Genomic DNA, 19,961 nt, shown 5'->3' on the forward strand with positions numbered 1-19,961 from the left:
TCAGTCTAATACTTATGATCTAACTACCATTTTAAATAAAAATCAACCTAAAAAGGTCGATATCGATGACTCTACTAAAGAATTATATAAAGAAATTAAGATGCTAAAAAATGAAGTAAAAGAATTAAAAACCCAACTTCAACAAAATTCTAAAAAAATAAAAATATTAGAATCTCAACTTATTTCCAGTTCTTCTTCAGAAGAAGACGAACCAGATAATAATTTAAAAATAAATGAATTAGATGAAGATATAGACTGTAATTTTCTCAATTTATTACAAGAAATCACTTCACGAAAATACTTAGTAAAAATAAACATTCAAATAAATGATTTTGTGATAAATGCAATTGCACTCTTTGACACAGGTGCAGATTTAAACTGTATAAAATCTGATCTAGTTCCTAAAAGATATTGGTTAAAAACTAGTGAAAAATTAAGTACAGCCAACAAATCTAAACTTGAAATTATAGGAAAGACAGATGCAATAATCATAAATCAAGCCTTAGAAATAAACACAGTATTTTTACTTTCACCTCAGATAAATTATATGGTAATATTAGGCACTCCATTTATAAATCTCATCACACCATATTCAGTTAAAGAGGATTGTATTAAATTTAAAATAAAAAATTGTAAGGCTCAACTAGAATTTACGGAAAAACCTAAAAAGAAACAATTAAATTTATTAAAAGCTCATTCAATTAAAATGTTAGAAATAAATTCTTTAATCAAATCTAAAGAAGAAAACTTAAAAGATTTGAAAAATAATGCATGTTTAAATAGAATTAAAAACCAATTAAATTCTGAGGATATCCAAAATAAAATCTCAACTCTAAAAAATTTTATGGAAAACAAATTATGTGCTGACCATCCAAATGCTTTTTGGAATCGTAAACAACACATAGTGGACTTACCATATGAAAAAGATTTTGATGAAAAAACCATTAAAACTAAAGCTAGACCAATTCAGATGAGTCCTGAATTGATTAACCATTGTAAAAATGAAATTCAAGATTTACTTAATAAACAATTAATTTCTAAATCTAGAAGCCCATGGTCTTGTGCAGCTTTTTATGTAAATAAAAACGCTGAAATAGAACGAGGTGCTCCCAGATTAGTAATAAATTATAAACCATTAAATGCAGCTTTAAAATGGATTAGGTATCCTATTCCAAATAAAAAAGATCTATTAAAGCAACTCTATAATGCAAATATTTTTAGTAAATTTGATATGAAATCTGGCTATTGGCAGATTCAAATTGACCCTAAAGACAGATATAAAACAGCATTTACAGTTCCATTTGGTCAATACGAATGGAATGTAATGCCTTTTGGATTAAAAAATGCTCCTTCTGAATTTCAGAGGATCATGAATGATATTTTTAACCCATGTTATAAATTTTGTATTGTTTATATTGATGATGTGCTTATATTTAGTACAACTCTAGAAGATCATTTTAAACATTTAAAAACATTTTGTATGCTTATTGAGAAAAATGGTTTAGCATTAAGTAAAGCTAAAATGGATTTGTTTAAAACTAAAATAAGATTTTTAGGACATCATATAGAACAAGGTAAGATTCAACCTATAGAAAGAGCACTTGTTTTTGGTGAAAAATTTCCTGATGAAATTTCTAATAAAACCCAATTACAGCGTTTTCTTGGTTGTTTAAATTATGTTATTGATTTTTATCCAAATTTAAATTGCATGATAAAACCTTTACATAATAGACTTTGTAAAAATGCTGGTCCTTGGACAACTCAGCATACTCAACTCGTAAAAAAGATAAAATCATTAGTAAAAGAAATTCCTTATTTATATATTCCTGATCCTACTGCTTTTAAAATTGTTGAAACTGATGCTTCTAATATTGGTTATGGCGGAATTTTAAAACAAACAATTAATAGTAAAGAAAGAATAATCCAATATACTTCAGGTCATTGGACTTCAACTCAATTAAATTATTCTACCATTAAAAAAGAAATTTTAAGTATTGTTATTTGTATAAATAAATTTCAATCTGATCTTTTAAATCAAAAATTTTTACTTCGTATTGATTGTAAATCTGCAAAAGAAGTTTTGCAGAAAGATGTCCAAAACCTTGCCTCTAAACAAATTTTTGCTCGATGGCAAGCACTTTTAAGTATTTTTGAATTTGACATAGAATATATTAAAGGCAATGATAATAATATTCCAGACTTTCTAACTAGAGAATTCTTACAGAACCATGGGAAGAAAGAAGGATAAAGGGAAAGAAATTAAACAAGATTCCGGCTCCCCAACTAAAGCTCTTTCTGAGCATTCTGAAGACCTTAAAACCTTAAACACTAAAACCACTCCTCTTAAAGATCTTAAAAAATGGATTGAGGAACTTTCTCAATCTCCCGAAGTCATTAAAGCCCTGCAGGGTATGGCATCCTCTTCCACAGAGGACCCAGGTATGTCTTCTAAATCTAAAGCGATCGTATCCGCTCATGATACGGCTACTCTGTCTCAAACGGTAGACAGTAAAGAGTTATCAAATCCGTTGATGGCTGTGGATTTGCCAAAAATCCAATATAAATCTACTGGTAGTATACATAAATGGTTTGATAAAAATTTATTTGATTTTGAAATCGAAGTTGAGGATGGATATAATCATACCAATCCTTGGCAAATTATAAAAAACTATTATCCTGAGAATTGATTTTTTATGCCTACAGACTTATCAAAACCTCAGGCTTATTATAATAATATATTATTAGATACTGATTCAGTAAACATCAAACATACTTTTGATAAAAATGGAATAATTTCTTATTCTTCTATAAAAATAAAACGCGTCATCCATCCTAAGGATTGGCCCGTACCTTCTTTAGTAACACCAGTAAAATTTAAAGGATTACATAAATATAATATGAGTTATAATTATTTTGATTATAAAAAAGCGTGGGATAAGATATTTTGTCTTCAAAATCCCACCACTACTCATTCATGGTTAATATATTTTGATCAAAATATACGCACTGATTTAAAAATTCCAAATTGGTTCAAACGATGGTGGCAATTTAAGGGAATTTCGGAGGAAATCATTCCTCATGATATCCTTTATTTGTATCAGTTCTTTAAAACCCATTATAAACCCAAACCCGAAGAAGTCCATATTCCTTCTTTGATGTATTATTGTATGACCTTCTTCACTCCATGGGTATATCAATGGTATTTTGATTATCAGTATGTTCCAGGAAGTCAAATTCCCATGATAGTAAAAAGACATAAAATAAAATGGTGGGGATCATTCAAGAATTCCACCACTGAACATAAAATTAGTCAATGGATCGGCAATAAATTATCCAGCCCATCTAAACCAGCTTTAACCTATGCCCATACATTAGCTATTCAGGATAACCCCCAGTTTGGTATCCAAAAAGCCCAATGTCAGGCCCGGTTAGCTGCAGCTAAAACAGCAGAAGAATATAGATTGATCTGTCAAGAGATGTCTGAACAACTCTCAACCAGTTCAAATCAGCCCATAAAACCATCCACCAGTAAAGCCCACAGTGCATCCTCAAGTAAATCTTCAAACACTACACACCATAAAGACAAGGGTAAAATTGTTTTACCATCATCCTCATCATCTAGTTCATCTAGTGACGAAAGTGATGACAGTGATATCATAAAAATTCAAAGTAAAGCAGGTAAAAAAGAAAAAGAAAGAAAAAAGAAGTTAAAACAAAAAGAAAAAATAAAAAGAAAAGAAAAGTTAAAAAAGAAAAAGAAGGACACATCATCGTCCTCATCTTATTCTGAATCACTGTAAACAGGCAGAAGGAACCTTATTCCTTCACTCTTTGTAAAATACCCAATCAAAGCCGCACACAAGTTTTTAGTAAAAGGCCAATTTAGCAAAAGTAAAATACAGCTCGGCACAGCCAAAATCGACTCAGCAACAGTAAAGGTCCACTCGCCAACAGTAAAGGTCAACTTGGCACAGTAAAAGCAAACAGTATAGATTCTCCGACAGAGACTACTGTTCACCAACAGTAAAAGCAAACAGTAGAGATTCTTCGACAGAGACTACTGTTCACCAACAGTCAAAGCAAACAGTAGAGATTCTTCGACAAAGACTACTGTTCACCAACAGTAAAAGTAAACAGTAGAGATTCTTCGACAGAAACTACTGTTCACCAATAGTAAAAGTAAATAGTAAAGATTCCAAAATTTTTATTTAAGGGAGCCTTTTCCCCTTGTGAAGGCATCGAATGTAAACTGATAATATAGCATATACTTCAATCTAGGCATAGTTATTCCCTCCTTAAACTATCTCCCTCCTTTCCCAGTTCGATTGTAAAGGATTCAAGTGTTGAAAGTCTTAAATCCTTGTAAGTTAAAACTAGTTTAAGTTTATCATTTAAAGTTTAAATTTAAATATTGTAATACTATTTTGTTATTTCAATTATTTATTTTAGTCAATATAAACTGCTACTTTTAAAGCCCTGTTAAAGGCTTCATTCTCTTCTCCCTCCACACTCTGACTTAGTTCTGGGGAACCCAGGCTAAGGTTGCAGGAACCCTAAACCTTAATTAAAATAAAATCAATTAAAATTGGTTGAGTTAATTAATAAATATTAAATTTATTTGTGATTTGTATGTTGTATATAAGTATGCTCTGTGGTTGCACCTTAGTGTGATCTTCCACATCAGAAATATCATTCTTGTATGTTTATAAATAAATACTATTAAAATTAAAAATCTTTGGTATATCAGCTGGAAACACATAACCTCCTGGTGTTTATCATTGCACTTGATAAACAAGGGAAACCTTGTGCTACAACGCTACGTACCAAGAAAATAGTAATGATTTATATGATTATAAATCCTATTGATAATAGTATATTATTTGACATATATATTAATGATATTTTGATTAACATGTATATTGATAATGATCGTTGTTTAGTTCATGCTTATATAGGTTTTGATATGTATGATATGTTTATTAATTTGTAAAAATTATTAATATCTGTGTCTGAGTAATTAAACGGTCCTTTTCTCTTTTGTTGGTATCAGAGCCATTTAAGTTTAAAACTTCTTATTGTTTAACATTAATAAAGTTTTCATTTGAAATATATCAATTTTGTGTTGGCATTGTCCACTGAACCCTATTCCTACTGAACCCAGAAGTAGTATAAGACCCATGAGGGGCATCGAATGGGTATAACCTGGAAGGGTATAACAGGATCGTCAAAACTTCTTTGATATATTAAAATGGATCCTTTATTGTGTAGATCAGTAAGTAGTATTAAATCTGATGACTCAGATTCTTCAGAAATTAAAAGGGTAATAAATAGAAATGAATTAATTTTACAAGATTTTAGTAAAGCAATTGATGAATGGGAAATACCTAAAGTTGATAAAGAACAAATTTATAAAATAAATAAATTTAATTTATTTAAAACTGACTATGTAATTAAAACCGAAGAAAGAGATTTTCAATTAAGTAAACCTTTTGAAAGAATAACTCTTTTATCTTCTAAAACTTTGCAACATCATAAAAGTAAAAAATATAAATATATTCATATAGGATTAATTCAAGTGGGAATAAAACCTTTAACCAGAGAAGGATTAAATACTAGTATTCTTGCAGTAGTAAGAGACGCTAGATTTTTAAATTTTCAAGATTCTTTATTAGGATCAGTTGAGACTAGCTTAAGTGAAGGACCGATCTCCTTTGAGGTCTATCCAGATATGACTGTCTCATTAAATGATTTAAATATTTTAGAAAGTATAGTTTTGGAAATTAAAACTCATAATTATAAAATGAAGCCTATATATATATATATATATATATATATATATATATATATATATATATAAGGGTCTCGCACAATCGTGTATGAGCTTAAGGCCTTAGAGCAACTCGAGCAGCATAAAACTGCCTATACCGAAACCTTCACTTGCGTAGAGATGCGCACTATAGCCCTTCAGTCCTGTAGTGTCCACAGAGCTCCTTCTCTATAGAGACATCAGTCCCTCTTGATAGAAGATGATGCCTGCATCCTAGCTCACTAGGGATTGGTCCCGGGGCGATGGAGAGCATTACGTCTGGGTCTCCCCTCTCATATTCTTGGTCTAAATACCATCCAACATGCTATTCTCATCTTCAATAGCCTTACTTTGTCCATAAGGTCACCATGGTATGGTACCCTGGGCAGGTGAAAAGGCCTCTTAGTTATTTTACCTTCTAAACATGATTCACAGTTGGTAATGCCTCTACTTTCAATGAGCTCAAGGGTCCATCCTTGACCAACCTAGAAATTTTGTCTAAACTAATATGACCAAGCCTCAAATGGCAAAGATATGTATGATTAAATTCAATAGGACATTTTCTCTTTAATGACACAACAATATCAAAGTTATTTATTTCAGAATTATTAAGTTGCAATTCAAGTGATACTTTAGAATAAATAGATCATCAATCAATGAGCTAGAACAAATCATTTATTTTCTAAATTTAATAATGACAGAATCATCATAAAATTCATTAAAACAAACTGAATAATCGTTCTTACTCAAACTAGAAATAGAAATTAAATTCCTTCTAATTGAAGGAACACACAAAACATCCCTTAAAATTAATGTTCTATTATTCTTAAAACTAAGAGTAACATTCCCTACAGCTAAAATTGCTACTTCAGTGTCATCTCCCAAAAAGATGCTGACTTCTCCTTCACTTAGTTGGCGTGTTACCTGAAACCCCTGCAAAGAATTGCAGACATGATTTGTGGCTTTTGAGTCTACACACAATTGGAGTGTAGTCAATACCGAGAATTATTATCCTGAGTCTATAAATTGCCTTTGCCCAATTCACCGAGAATTATTATCCCGATAAATGAAACTCACTTTTTAATGAATTAAATCACAAAGCAATGTATATTTGATCATATTAATTAAATCAGGATTAAGAACATAAATCTTATTTTTAATGTCCTAGAGAATATGTTTTAATAGTCAGTATAAAACAATCATGCTCTACTTGATCCAGTTAGATACATACAAAATGTACAAACACCACTATTATAAAATACGTTGAAAAATTTATTCATTTAATGCCAATCTCCAATTAAATACATAAAAATAATTTCTTAAAGAAATAACACTAAAAACATACTATTAACATTTGCATGGTTAATAGTATTTCTCTATCAAAAACAAGTCTTGTTTAATCTCTACTGCTTTTTTTTTTTTTTTAATGTAACAACTATTACATTTTTTACAAGGATGTAATTCAATCCTATCCATGAAGGCAAGATGGTTTCTTATAAGGTCTATAAAACTATTAGCCCTTAAAAAATATACTGAAACTAAATTTATTCTTATATAGATCAACTTCTATTCACTATGTTAACATGACTAGTAAACAAAATAGAGAGTAGGTATTAGTAAAGAAGCTCAATGAATTGTACCAGAAGCACACCTTTCATTGATGAGTTTTTGTTGGTTGTGGTGTAGGAATTGATTATCGAGATAGTAATGGTGGACGAGTGACGGTATTTGAAATAGGAGATGAACTTAAGCATTCGTTGGGTGAGATGGGAGAAGGAAGAGAAGGGCTTGGTATATCGATTGGTTGTGGGCAAGGTCCAAGAATGTTGGCTTCTAGCGATTGTGGTGGGATAAGGATAGGAGGGGCAATAGGTACTTGGGATTAAGGGCAATAGGTACTAGGGATTGAGGGGTTGTGATCATGAAACCTTGATCTTTAGTTGCCAAATGGTCATCACTATGGACAAATGGAAAATCCTACTCATAAAACAAAACATGTCATGAGATAAAAATCTTACCAGTAGAAAGTTCCAAGCAATGAAAACCTTTATGAAGCTTGCTATAACCAAGAAAAATACATTTGACCTTGGAGACAATTTTCTTTTGGCATATGGCTTAAGCCACGGGTAACAAAGACACCAAAAACATTTAATTCCTGATAATTTGGTTTATGGCCAAATAAAATTTCATATGGAATTTTTGTCACATTATGTTTGGAGAGAAGTCTATTAATTGAATAAACACTTGTTACAAAAGCATAGGTCCAATATATTGGTGGTATTACAACATGATGTAGTAATGCTGGATTTGTCTCTATAATGTGGCGGTGCTTTCTTTTAGCACAACCATTTTGTTCCGGTATGCAGATAAGATACTTGCTGGGCAATGTACCATTTTCAAGTAAATACGGTGCTAAAGCTTGAAACTCTCCTCCCCTATCTGCTTGGAAACTTTTTATTGGTAAGTTGAAGAATTTTTCAACGATGGCATGAAATTTAATAAAAACATTCAACACATCAGACTTATTCTTAATAAGATAAATCTACGAAAATTTGCTAAAATGATCAAAAACGAAAACATAAAAAACGATAACCATCAATAGAGGGTACAACAAATTGATTCTGAAAAAGGTAACTTAACTTATGCATCTTTCCTAAGCGACAAGCATGGCATGAATATTTAGTAAAAGAAGAACGACAAATTTTATTAAGATGGAGAACTTTGCTAACAGTCCTAGAATTTGCATGACCGAGCCTTTCATGCTATGTTTGGAATGTGACAAGATTGGCTTCTGTAGGAACCATACAAATGACTTGCAAAGGAATACTGTAGAGCCCATCGCTACTCTAGCCTTGGAACAAAACTCGTCTCGTGGGGATATCCTTCACATCAATAGTCAGGAAAAAACTCCACAGAACCATTATTTTATTTAGTAAAAGCATTAACAGAAATAAGATTACGATGTATGTCAAGAGAAAGTAATATAATGTGGAGAGAGAAAGAATGATTATGAACACAAACTGAAGAATAACCAACATTAGAGATAGGAATAGTGTTACCATTTCTGACGACTATTTCATCAGTTCCTGGATACGATATTTTAGTCACAAGATTTTCAACATCCACAGTGAGATGATAATTAGCATCAGAATCTGTGGTTCATTGTTGGCAGAAGAATTTGCAGTAATAGTATAATTGGAGGTGGGACGAGGATTGGAGGTGGTACAAGGGGATAGAAATTATCTAAGAATATGTCTTTACCATTGCAGTTATGACAAACAAGAACTGGATTGCCGAGTTTGAGAAGAGTATTGAAAAGATTAGCAACTACAACCTCTTCTAGATCTGTCTCCTCGCTGGGACATTGATTTGTTAACAAAATGGGTGGTTGGATTAATAGATGAGGCAACAGTTAAATTTTCAGTTTTTAATTGTGCTTCTTCACTAAGTAACATAACATACAGATCATCATAAGATATCAATGCATTTCGGCAAGGATAATAGTGTCTTCAATGGACAATTGGAACTCAGCAATAACATTAGCTTCATCATCACTACTTTCTTCTTTCTTTGCTTTGCCTTTGATCGTCTCCTGATCACTTTTGAACTTCCGACAATAACTTTTAATGTGCCCCTTCTTCCCACAGTGATGGCACACAATATTGGCAAATCTGTTTGATTTACCCCTGCTCTTATCTCTTGTATTTGAACTTTTAGATTGACTCCTCCCTCTGGGCTGGTTATTTCTTTTAGCATCTGCTAAAAGAATGTCTGACTGAGATGAAGAAGGATTCTGTGCTTTACGTCTCATTTCTTCATTCAGAACAGCATTTTTAACGAATTCTCAGCTAACTCCACTATGTGGTGTAGAGTTTGTTATTGATATCTTCAAAGTCTCCCATGACTCTAGTAAGGAGGCAAGCACCATAAGGCTGAGGATTTTATCATCAAATTTTATGCCCATATTTGACAGCTAGTAAATAATCGCCTGCATTTCACTCAAATGATCTGCTACAGAAGTACCTTCTCAGTATTTGAAATTCATCAGCTTCGTCAAATAGAACAACTGGTTGTTGCCGGATTTTGAGACATATAGCTGTTCAAGTTTGTCCCATAATGTTCTGGAATGAGTTTCATTACAAATGTGGTTGTACACATTATCATCGACAAATTGTCGAATATAGCCGCAAACTTGCTCATGCTCAAAAGCCCATTCTTCATCAGTCTTGTCTTCTGGTTTACTTGAACCAAATACGGGCAGATGCATTTTGGTTACCATAAGGAGATCTCTCATTTTATTTCTCCATTTATGGTAATTTGCGCCATTTAGACTGAGCATTTTGCTTGTCCTAGCCTCCATAACTTTTGAGTGAATAGTATCCGTATATGTAAATAGTACTAGTATACGAGAATAATAACTGTACACGTGAATAGTACTATACGTAAATAGTATTGTATGTGAATAGTATGTGTATGCGTGAATAGTACTATATGTGAATAGTTCTGGACTTAACAGTGACGGGCTCAGCAATAGTAACGCCAATAGTACTGTTCACCAGAGTTACTATTTTATTATTCATCAACAGGTTGATTCTGCAACGTTTTTTCTAGCGGACTGCACCAATGGACTCGTCGTAATTTTCTCATCGTGGTGGTATATTTATTTTCAAAATATATCTACGGATTCGGTACCGCTATCTAACTTGCTAGACCTGCTGAAACTTTCAACTCTGATACCACTTGATAAGGTCCCAGCAATAAAATTACGAAAATAATTACGGCAGTGGAAAAGTAAAATTGTGACACACAGAAATTTACGTGGTTCACCCTTAACTGTTTAGGGCTAGTCCACGTGACCAACTCCGAATATTTCTTCTACTATTAAAAATAGTAGGCTTACAAAGAGAGTAATACAAAATAGTGGCACTCAAAATTTTTTTCAAAAAAACACCCGAAAATAATTTCCTCACTATTTTTCTTTCTCCTAATTTTAGGAAACCCTTTCTAAAACTAAATAACTCTCTCTCTCTCTCTCTCAAAAACACACAGGATTATTATTTTTCTTCTGTGTGTGTTGTGCATTGAGGCTTGGCTAATCTCCTCTATTTATAGGAGAACAATACTAGTGCAAATTGGCTACCACCTCCAATTTGCACAAGTTTCTTCCTTCCCTTTTTGACTTTCCCCTTTTTTTTTCTTTCTTTCATGTGTGTGGATCCCACTGAGTGGGCACCCGCACAACAAATATTTAAACTTTTTTGAATATTTTAAAGTATATGGGTCCCACTTGAGTGGGCACTGGCACAACAAATAGTTACTTGGGATTGAGGGGTTGTGATCATGGAACCTGGATCTTTAGTTGCCAAATGGTCATCACTACGGACAAATGGAAAATCCTACTCATAAAACAAAACATGTCGTGAGATAAAAATCTTACCAGTAGAAAGTTCCAAGCAGTGAAAACCTTTATGAAGCTTGCTATAACCAAGAAAAATGCATTTATTGGACCTTGGAGACAATTTTCTTTTGGCATATGGCTTAAGCCATAGTTAACAAAGACACCAAAAACATTTAATTCCTGATAACTTGGTTTATGGCCAAATAAAATTTCATATGGAATTTTTGTCACATTAATTGTATAAACACTTGTTACAAAAGCATAGGTCCAGTATATTGGTAGTATTACAACATGATGTAGTAATGTTGGATCTATCTCTATAATGTGGCGTTACTTTCTTTTATGCAGACATGATGTAGTAATGCTGGATCTGTCTCTATAATTGTATAAACACTTGCTATAACCAAGATACTCGCTGGACCTGTTAAAGCTTGAAACTCTCCTCCACAATCTGCTTGGAAACTTTTATTGGTAAGATGAAGAATTTTTCAACGATGGCACAAAACTTAATAAAAAATATTCAACACATCAAACTTATTCTTAATAAGATAAATCTACGAAAATTTGCTAAAATGATCAAAAATGAAAACATAATAAACAATAACCATCAATAGAGGGTACTAGTGATAGCCCCCAAACTTCTAAATAAATGAGTTCTAATGGTTGATCAACACTTAAAACTGACTCTGAAAAAGGTAACTTAACTTATGCATCTTTCTTAAGTGGCAAGCATGGCATGAATATTTAGTAAAAGAAGAACAATAAATTTTATTAAGATGGAGAACTTTGCTAACAGTCCTAGAATTTGCATGACCGAGCCTTTCAAAGGAATGTGACAAGATTGGCTTCTGGAGGAACCATACAAATGACTTGCAAAGGAATATTGTAGAGCCCATCGCTACTCTGGCCTTGGAACAAAACTCGTCTCGTAGGGATATCCTTCACATCAATAGTCAGGAAAAAACTCCACAGAACCATTATTTTATTTAGTAAAAGCATTAACAGAAATAAGATTACGATGTATGTCAAGAGAAAGTAATATATTATGGAGAGAAAGAATGATTATGAACACAAACTGAAGAATAACCAACATTCGAGATAGGAATAGTGTTACCATTTCTGACGACTATTTCATCAGTTCCTAGATACGGCATTTTAGTCACAAGATTTTCAACATCTACAGTGAGATGATAATTAGCATCAGAATATGAGGTCCATTGTTGGGCAGAAGAATTTGCAGTAATAGTATAATTGGAGGTGGGACGAGGATTGGAGGTGGTACAAGGGGATAGACATTGTCTAAGAATATGTCTTTACCATTGCAGTTATGACAAACAAGAACTGGATTGCCGAGTTTGAGAAGAGGATTGAAAAGATTAGCAACTACAACCTCTTCCAGATCTGTCTCCTCGCTGGGAGATTGATTTGTTAACAAAATGGATAGTCGGATTAATAGATGAGACAACAGTTAAATTTTCAGTTTTTAATTGTGCTTCTTCACTGAGTAACATAGCATACAGATCATCATAAGATATCAGTGCATTTCAAGCTTCAATAGCTCTTATAAAGGACTATGTGAGGAATCAAGGTCCATATGTGAGTTTTATAGGAAGAAATTGATTGACATTTGGAAAAGTTAAAGAGGTTAAGGAGGAAGAAGAGGTTGTTACCAAGGCTTGCGATGTCCATATTTTTAAAGAAGGTTGTGAGGCCAAATGGCTCTGACACGATAAAGAAGCTCAATGAATTATACCACAAGCACATCTTATATATATATATATATATATATATATATATATATATATATATATATATATATATACACATGAGTCTCTTACATGATATACATTAGCACAAGTCAGAGATAAGTGTTGCACAGCTAATTTACAAGATAATAACATCCTAACAATATGATAAGGTCTGTCAATTAGATTTAAAACATTGATGTTTCCACTCACAACTTGAAAATAAACTCCAATATTAATAAGTCAACAGTATTGCCAAAGCTCATTGAAAATATATTATCATAGTTAGTAATGGCTTTAAGACTTGAATCATCCCGACCGGTTCAACCAATAAAATTGAAAATCAGAAGCCAGACCAAGTCAATTCACTTTTGGAACTCTTTTCACTGAGAACCATTAAAATGATTCAACCAAATCAATAACCTATGAAAGGGTTAATTAGTTTGAATGGATTTGAACTTAGTTTTCAATTGGTAAAGAAAAATTTTCGAAAATGCTTTTTGTGGAATTGAACCTACGACCTAAAATGCACTATTAAGGTACTACCTACTAATGCATGTACACTGTTGTATTTTTTTTTTTTTTTTAAGAAACATTGTTGTAGTAAATTACTTAAATAAATTATTTGTTTAAATATTTTATAATAGCTACATTTTCTCTCAACAATTGTATTACTTCTTATTCAACATTTACATCGCTATAATTATAATTTATGCAATAAGTTTCTTTTTTTCTTTATTGTAGAATTTTATTTTTCTCAAATTAAATATTCTCTTATTTATAAAAATAATTTTATTCAACACTCACCTTTTTTTATAATATTTAACATATATTTATTAAATTTAGTACTAATGAAATAATATTGAAAATCACTCTAGTATTATTATTTTCTCATTGTAATCACTCTAACATTATTAACATAGAAATAATAATTGTTATCTTAAAGTTTTTTGCTTATTTATTTTATTTTAAATTTGCAATTGTTTGCTAAAACTATTATTAAACTGAAATTTAATTCTTATAATATTTTTATTTTAATAAATTTTACTAAGTTCATTTATTTTAATTCATAGAATATGATTTTTAATTAAAATTATTAATTTTAAATTATTTTATATAATATTCAACTAAATTATGTTCAATCACGCGCTACAAATTAGGGATTTATGTTAGACTAAACATAATTAAATTATATTTCAATTACATCTAAAATTTTCATGCACTGGACTACTAAAAATTTTTGAACTAAATCAATTTAACTCCATTGCCAGAAAGATATTGAATCTTGATGTTGCTCTATGATAGATGTATTATCTTGCTCTATAACCCTGACATTAATGGTCTACCTCCAATTTGACTGCATAGACCTGATACTTTGTGTGAAATTTGATTCATTGATTAATAAAAATAATAATAAATATAACATCTTGCGGTAAAAATAAATGTGCTCCATAAATCAACGGGTGTTGGATGGTGTTGGAATGAGTAGTTAGACACTCTTCTTCTTTAAATAAAGTGAGAATTCAATCCTCTTGAATGAAGTAAATATTTGTTGAAAGCACTTCCGTGAAAGCAAGATTTAATACTAACCCGCCATTGAAAATCATCTGACTGTAGACTCATATAAACTTTAATCACATATGTACATAGACAAAAGCAGGAAAATTCAAAAAGCACAAAACAGGAATTCAATCCTCTTGAATGAAGTAAATATTTGTTGAAAGCACTTCCGTGAAAGCAAGATTTAATACTAACCCGCCATTGAAAATCATCTGACTGTAGACTCATATAAACTTTAATCACATATGTACATAGACAAAAGCAGGAAAATTCAAAAAGCACAAAATTACAGTAGTGATAAATTTCCATTTATGAAAAAAGTAACTTACAGAATGGAGTATGAAACTAAGGTATAGGCATCATTTCCGATTTGCAATTTGATTTCGGATTGTCAATCTGTGCAAGGAACAACGATTTATTAACACTATTGCTTGCAATTGTTTCATGAAGTCTTTCAAAGTATGATTCCCTCAGTCCATTCTCCCTAGCAATATCAGAACGTACCCAACCGGAACGGTTTCCTTGTGCACCAGTGACTATTACAGCAGTGTCATCGGTAGCAAAATTAGCTAAAGCAATCATTGCTTCCGGCTCAGTAGCTGATGAGGCATCCACCAGAAAAATGTGACTAAAATGACCAGCCATGATGCCTTTACTGTGCAGCCGAAAGCTACTTACATAAGTAGACACTATTACTCTAAATTTTTGGAGTTCTTGAAGTGGAGGACAAGCAAAGCATTCACCTTTTAAAACACATGAAGGGAGAATGTCAAGAGGTACTCCATCTACCTCCCGAAAAGCAGCATTTCCTCGAAATATATCCGATTCAGGAATGTACTTCTTCAAGCTTCTTGTTAGCAAATCACATGTGCTGTTGATTGGTGCACATACAAGAATCCGATGATCTTGAGACTTTTCATAAATTTGAAGCATGGCTTCTTGGATAACCAATCCGGTTCTTGATAATACTTTAGGCTCATTCCGTTTTTCTTTAGTTACACAAAGTGGACCTTCAATAAGATAAGGTGGTGAACCACGGAATTTTAAGATCTGTTGAACTGCTGACATTTGATCTGTATCAAGTTTATAATTAAAATAGGAAGGAGATGAGGCAGAAATGAGCGTTCTGTAGTGAAAACTAGGGAAAGTGAAACTTTCAAATGAAGGATCCGATGCAGCTTCAATTGCTTCATGTCCCCTTTTTAAACAAACTCTGTTAAATGAGAAGCTAACATCATATTTGCGAGACGAATAATGTTGAGAATGAAAACCTTCACCAAATTCAACTAATACAGTAGTGCTTTTCACCACTCGATAGATGATACCCTGCTTTGCATTTGAAAAATAATTATGATTGTGGATAAAATCAATACATGAGATTGAAATACTTTTTCATAACATAACCTGATGGAAGTTCATGACACTGACCTGAAATGGCTCAATATTACTTCCTGAAGGTTTTGCAAAGACAAAGTCCCTTGATAAAAGAAATGGCCGTTTCTCACGTGCCGCATCAATCTTAAATTCTACAAATGTTCTATCATCCTTACCATCACTATCTGTGAAGTATGACCATTTAATTGTAGCTTCTTGCAACTTTAAAGTGATGCCCAACAATTTGAACTTACTCCATTTCTGATTCAAAGAAGAGACACACTTATTTCAACTAATACAAAGGAGTAATTAAATTTACAATATCGAATTACTGAACCATAAGCATATTGAAACCAGAAAGTACTTTTCATACATCAAATAGGAAAAATATAATACTGTAAAATTCAGAGAACTTGCAGATCACATGCAGCACAGTCTGTTTCCAAAAACGAATTATTTATACACAATTCTATCTACCAAAAATGTGATTAAATTTTCTCTTTTGTGCATGTGTTTTGCTCTTTTTTTTAAAAAAAAAAAAAAAAGAAAAAAAAAAAAAAAAAGAAAGAAAGGCCTTGTACATATGGAACCAATTGACTTGAATTGTTTCCAACCATATCATAAAAGTACAATACAGCTATTGCATTTAATAATACGTCTAAACATGACAAAGGAAAGTTATCACACCATTTGCCAAACACTTCACCAGCATTTGAAGAGAAAAAACAAAAAGCTACTTATTAAAAAAAAGCATTGCAAATGATCAATCATCGACCAAAGTTTCAACAAGTCTTATGTCATTCTATTGACAAGAAATCTAGAATCTATCATTATCACTAGTCTTCCCTTAATGTGGTGATGCTATTATCATGCCCTCAGGACTTCATCCTTTTTCTGCAAGTTGTGGAATTAGAATATGTATTTGGACAGCACCTGTTGTCTTATGATAGTCAACCAATAAATATTTATCATCTAAAATGAAAGCAGTGCAGAATTAAGTATAATGGCAGCTTGTCTGTCATATCATGAAATCCTTGAAGTTTACCATATGCTTGCATATAATGAGCAATCATTGTGAACAAAATACACAAAAGTTCAACAATATTTTCAAGCATATATTTTTTCTAGATGACTTAAGAATATGTTGTAAATTTCCTACCTATATGTTTATATGACAATTCAGACATTATTACACTTAACAAAATTTATGACCGTATCAGATGATTTCCATTTGATGTTATTTGACTTCCAGACCATTCAAATCAATGAAATCGAAAAAAAAATAAAAAATAAAAAAAAATAAAAGATACCATGTTTGATATAATTTGGTATTAAATATAGAGAATTTAATCAGTTCAATAAATTCTGCAAATGAAGAGCCTGCAGTTGCACAATGTTTTATGATTTATAGAATTTGAGTCTCAGACGACTCCATTGACCAAAAACTCTACTCTCACACCTGTTGGATTAAGAATCAGCAAACTCCATTTAAATCGTGGCATTGCTACTACAAACCAAAAAAAGATCTTATGTTTCTAGGCCCCAAAGGGCCTAACAATAATACGACAAAGTCAATACAACTCTTACTTCAATTTGGATGATATCTGTCCCTATCTCCATTTGAGTAGCCCTTCTCGAAGTGATCCTCAAATTCTTTTGAATGCTCAATTTAAAGCAATTTCATAGCATGTCTTTGAATACACATTGATACTTTTCATATTCAATTAGATTATTAATGAAGGCACCCAAGATGTTATCCAAGTAATTATTACCTCAATATAAAAGTCCTCTGCATATAGAAGAGCAGCAAAATAGTCCTTGTATGTTGAGACACACAATGGCCTTTTCAAAACTCCAGGTACTTTGTCTTTCTTGATCAAATCTTGTATATCCTTAGGAATCGCATAAATAGGTAATGCATCCTTTTGAACCCATATGTAGTTTGCTTTTGAATGCTCATTTGTGCCATTTGGGGAAGTTGGAGCCAGGGTTGACTTAAAAGATGCAGGGGTTACAGAGGATGATGTAGATTGCTTTAAGGACGAAAGAGGTACATTACTTGAGAATATAAAAGGTTTAGAAGACAGTGGAGATGGCTCAGAGTGTGATGTTTGAAATTTTAGGATAGGTGATGTGTTCTTTTCAACCTGTTTGTTGGTGGCTTTTGAATGCTCATTTGTGGCATTTGGGGAAGTTGGAGCCAGAGTTGACTTAAAAGATGCAGGGGTTACAGAGGATGATGTAGATTGCTTTAAGGACGAAAGAGGTACATTACTTGAGAATGTAAAAGGTTTAGAAGACAGTGGAGATGGCTCAGAGTGTGATGTTTGAAATTTTAGGATAGGTGATGTGCTCTTTTCAACCTGTTTGTTGGTGGCTTTTGTCTGTTGATTGGTCACATTTGAGAAAGCCGGAGTCAAAGTTAGTTTAAAAGATGGTGGGTGCTTAAAGGATAATGGAGAAGACTCCGAGGAAGATAATGATGCTTTAGGAATAGTTTTAGAAGATGGTGATACTTTAGCTTCTTTAGTGCAAGGTTTTGATGAAGTTGAGGGTGCAAAAGATAATGTTTTAGAAGAAGATAAGTGTGATGTTAGTGATTGATTTTGGTTAGAAGAAGATGTTGGCGGTTTAGATCTCGACAGAGTCGGACTTGAAGAGTATGTGAGTTTAGTAGATGAAGGTTGTTGTAGCATAGAGGAAGATGTGTGTGGACTATATGAAGATATAGGTTCATATTTTGCATAAATACTTGAAGCACTATGCACATCATCAATTCTTTTTACTGTCTTAACATATGTTGGTTCAAAGTTTGTCGGATTACTTGACCCTGAACCAAATCCTACCCTATATATATTAGGAGTAATTGTTTCACCTGAAGTATTTCCATATAATGTTTCAGATTCATATTCATCTCCACGATCCTCAACCCAACCAAGAATACGCCTCAAGATTTCAAGAAACACAGACATGTTATCCTGCAACCAAAATATGCACAGGTACTTAAAAACCTCTTTCAGTTCCTGAGAAGTAATTAATTTGACAATTTTTTCATAGATTTGAAAATCTTAACTCCACAAAGCCAAATAATTCAATAATAAACCAATATATGTTATTTCTAATGAGTAGATTATTAAGCATGGAGAGGCAATCAAAAGAAGCTTAGCTCAAAAACTCAATCTATCATGTTAAAATCAAGGATTATTTGCTTCATGTTTAGTACTGAACCAAAAAACTGACACCTGAGATTACAAATAAAAGTTTGATGATTAAATAGGATTTTGCAAATTCTCGAGCTGCATATATTTATTAGTTATTGATTGAGAAATCTACAAGAATTTACACCAGTTCTGGTAAAGTTGAGTCTCAGTCTACAGTTGCTGGATTTCAAGAATTGGAGATGATAAAGGATAGTGGAACCTAAAAAGGAAAGAATTCTTCATACATAAAATAAAAAATCAATTTAAAAATGTTTTAATCATTACCTCAGAAACCCATTTTGTACTCATTTTGTTTCTGATTCATATCTTTTTTTTTTTTTTTTTGTTAACAAAAAAAAAAACAACTTTCCCTTCCAAGAATACCATTACAGAAAAGAAAAGAAGAAAAAAAAGAGGAAATAACTTACTGATCATAACATGCAATTGAACCAGATGAACTGCTTGGTTATTTTGAGAGAAAAGATAAATGTTATACGGACAAGAAAAAAGAATCTATCAGAAAATAAGATCAAAGAAAGAACTTTGACTTACCTGAGATTTCCCGAACCCTAAGCAAAGACTGGGTAGTATGCGACTCAAGTGGTGAAAAGAGAAGACTGAATACCAAAAAGTGTTTTACAACAAGGAACGACTATTATATTTATAAACATTATCATAAAGAGTTCTCAAATTATCCTTCATTTATATTTGAAAAAGTAAGTTTGTTAGATTTTAAAAATTAACAAATTAATTGAAAGATTACTTTAAACAAATTTATTAATTGTGCTTTTATATATTACTAGTGTTAGAATGAAATGATAGAAATAATTTTTATAACTTCCGATACAAACACAATATGAAAAAATTAGACGGTTGAC

General features: G+C 32.0%; 1 protein-coding gene across 2 annotated transcripts; it reads right to left on the reverse strand.

Moving 5' to 3' along the window:
* Window positions 1-14,710: 14,710 nt before the first annotated feature.
* LOC105634689 (uncharacterized) lies at window positions 14,711-19,746 on the reverse strand. Of its 2 annotated transcripts, XM_089723143.1 has the most exons (5): window positions 19,636-19,652; window positions 19,512-19,541; window positions 17,656-18,861; window positions 15,938-16,144; window positions 14,711-15,835 (listed from the first exon to the last, which is right to left on the reverse strand). In XM_089723143.1, the coding sequence occupies exons 3-5, from the start codon at window positions 18,853-18,855 to the stop codon at window positions 14,855-14,857; spliced, it is 2,388 nt and encodes a 795-aa protein (XP_089579269.1). In that variant the 5' UTR covers window positions 18,856-18,861; window positions 19,512-19,541; window positions 19,636-19,652; the 3' UTR covers window positions 14,711-14,854. The 2 variants fall into 2 exon arrangements, with proteins under 2 accessions (XP_089579269.1, XP_089579268.1); XM_089723142.1 differs by lacking the exon at window positions 19,512-19,541 and having other exon boundaries at window positions 19,636-19,746.
* Between the last annotated feature and the right edge of the window lie 215 nt (window positions 19,747-19,961).

This window comes from Jatropha curcas, chromosome 6 (assembly GCF_041381405.1).
Source record: "Jatropha curcas cultivar XTBG-Jc1 chromosome 6, XTBG_Jcur_1.0, whole genome shotgun sequence".
Classification (NCBI taxonomy): domain Eukaryota; kingdom Viridiplantae; phylum Streptophyta; class Magnoliopsida; order Malpighiales; family Euphorbiaceae; genus Jatropha; species Jatropha curcas.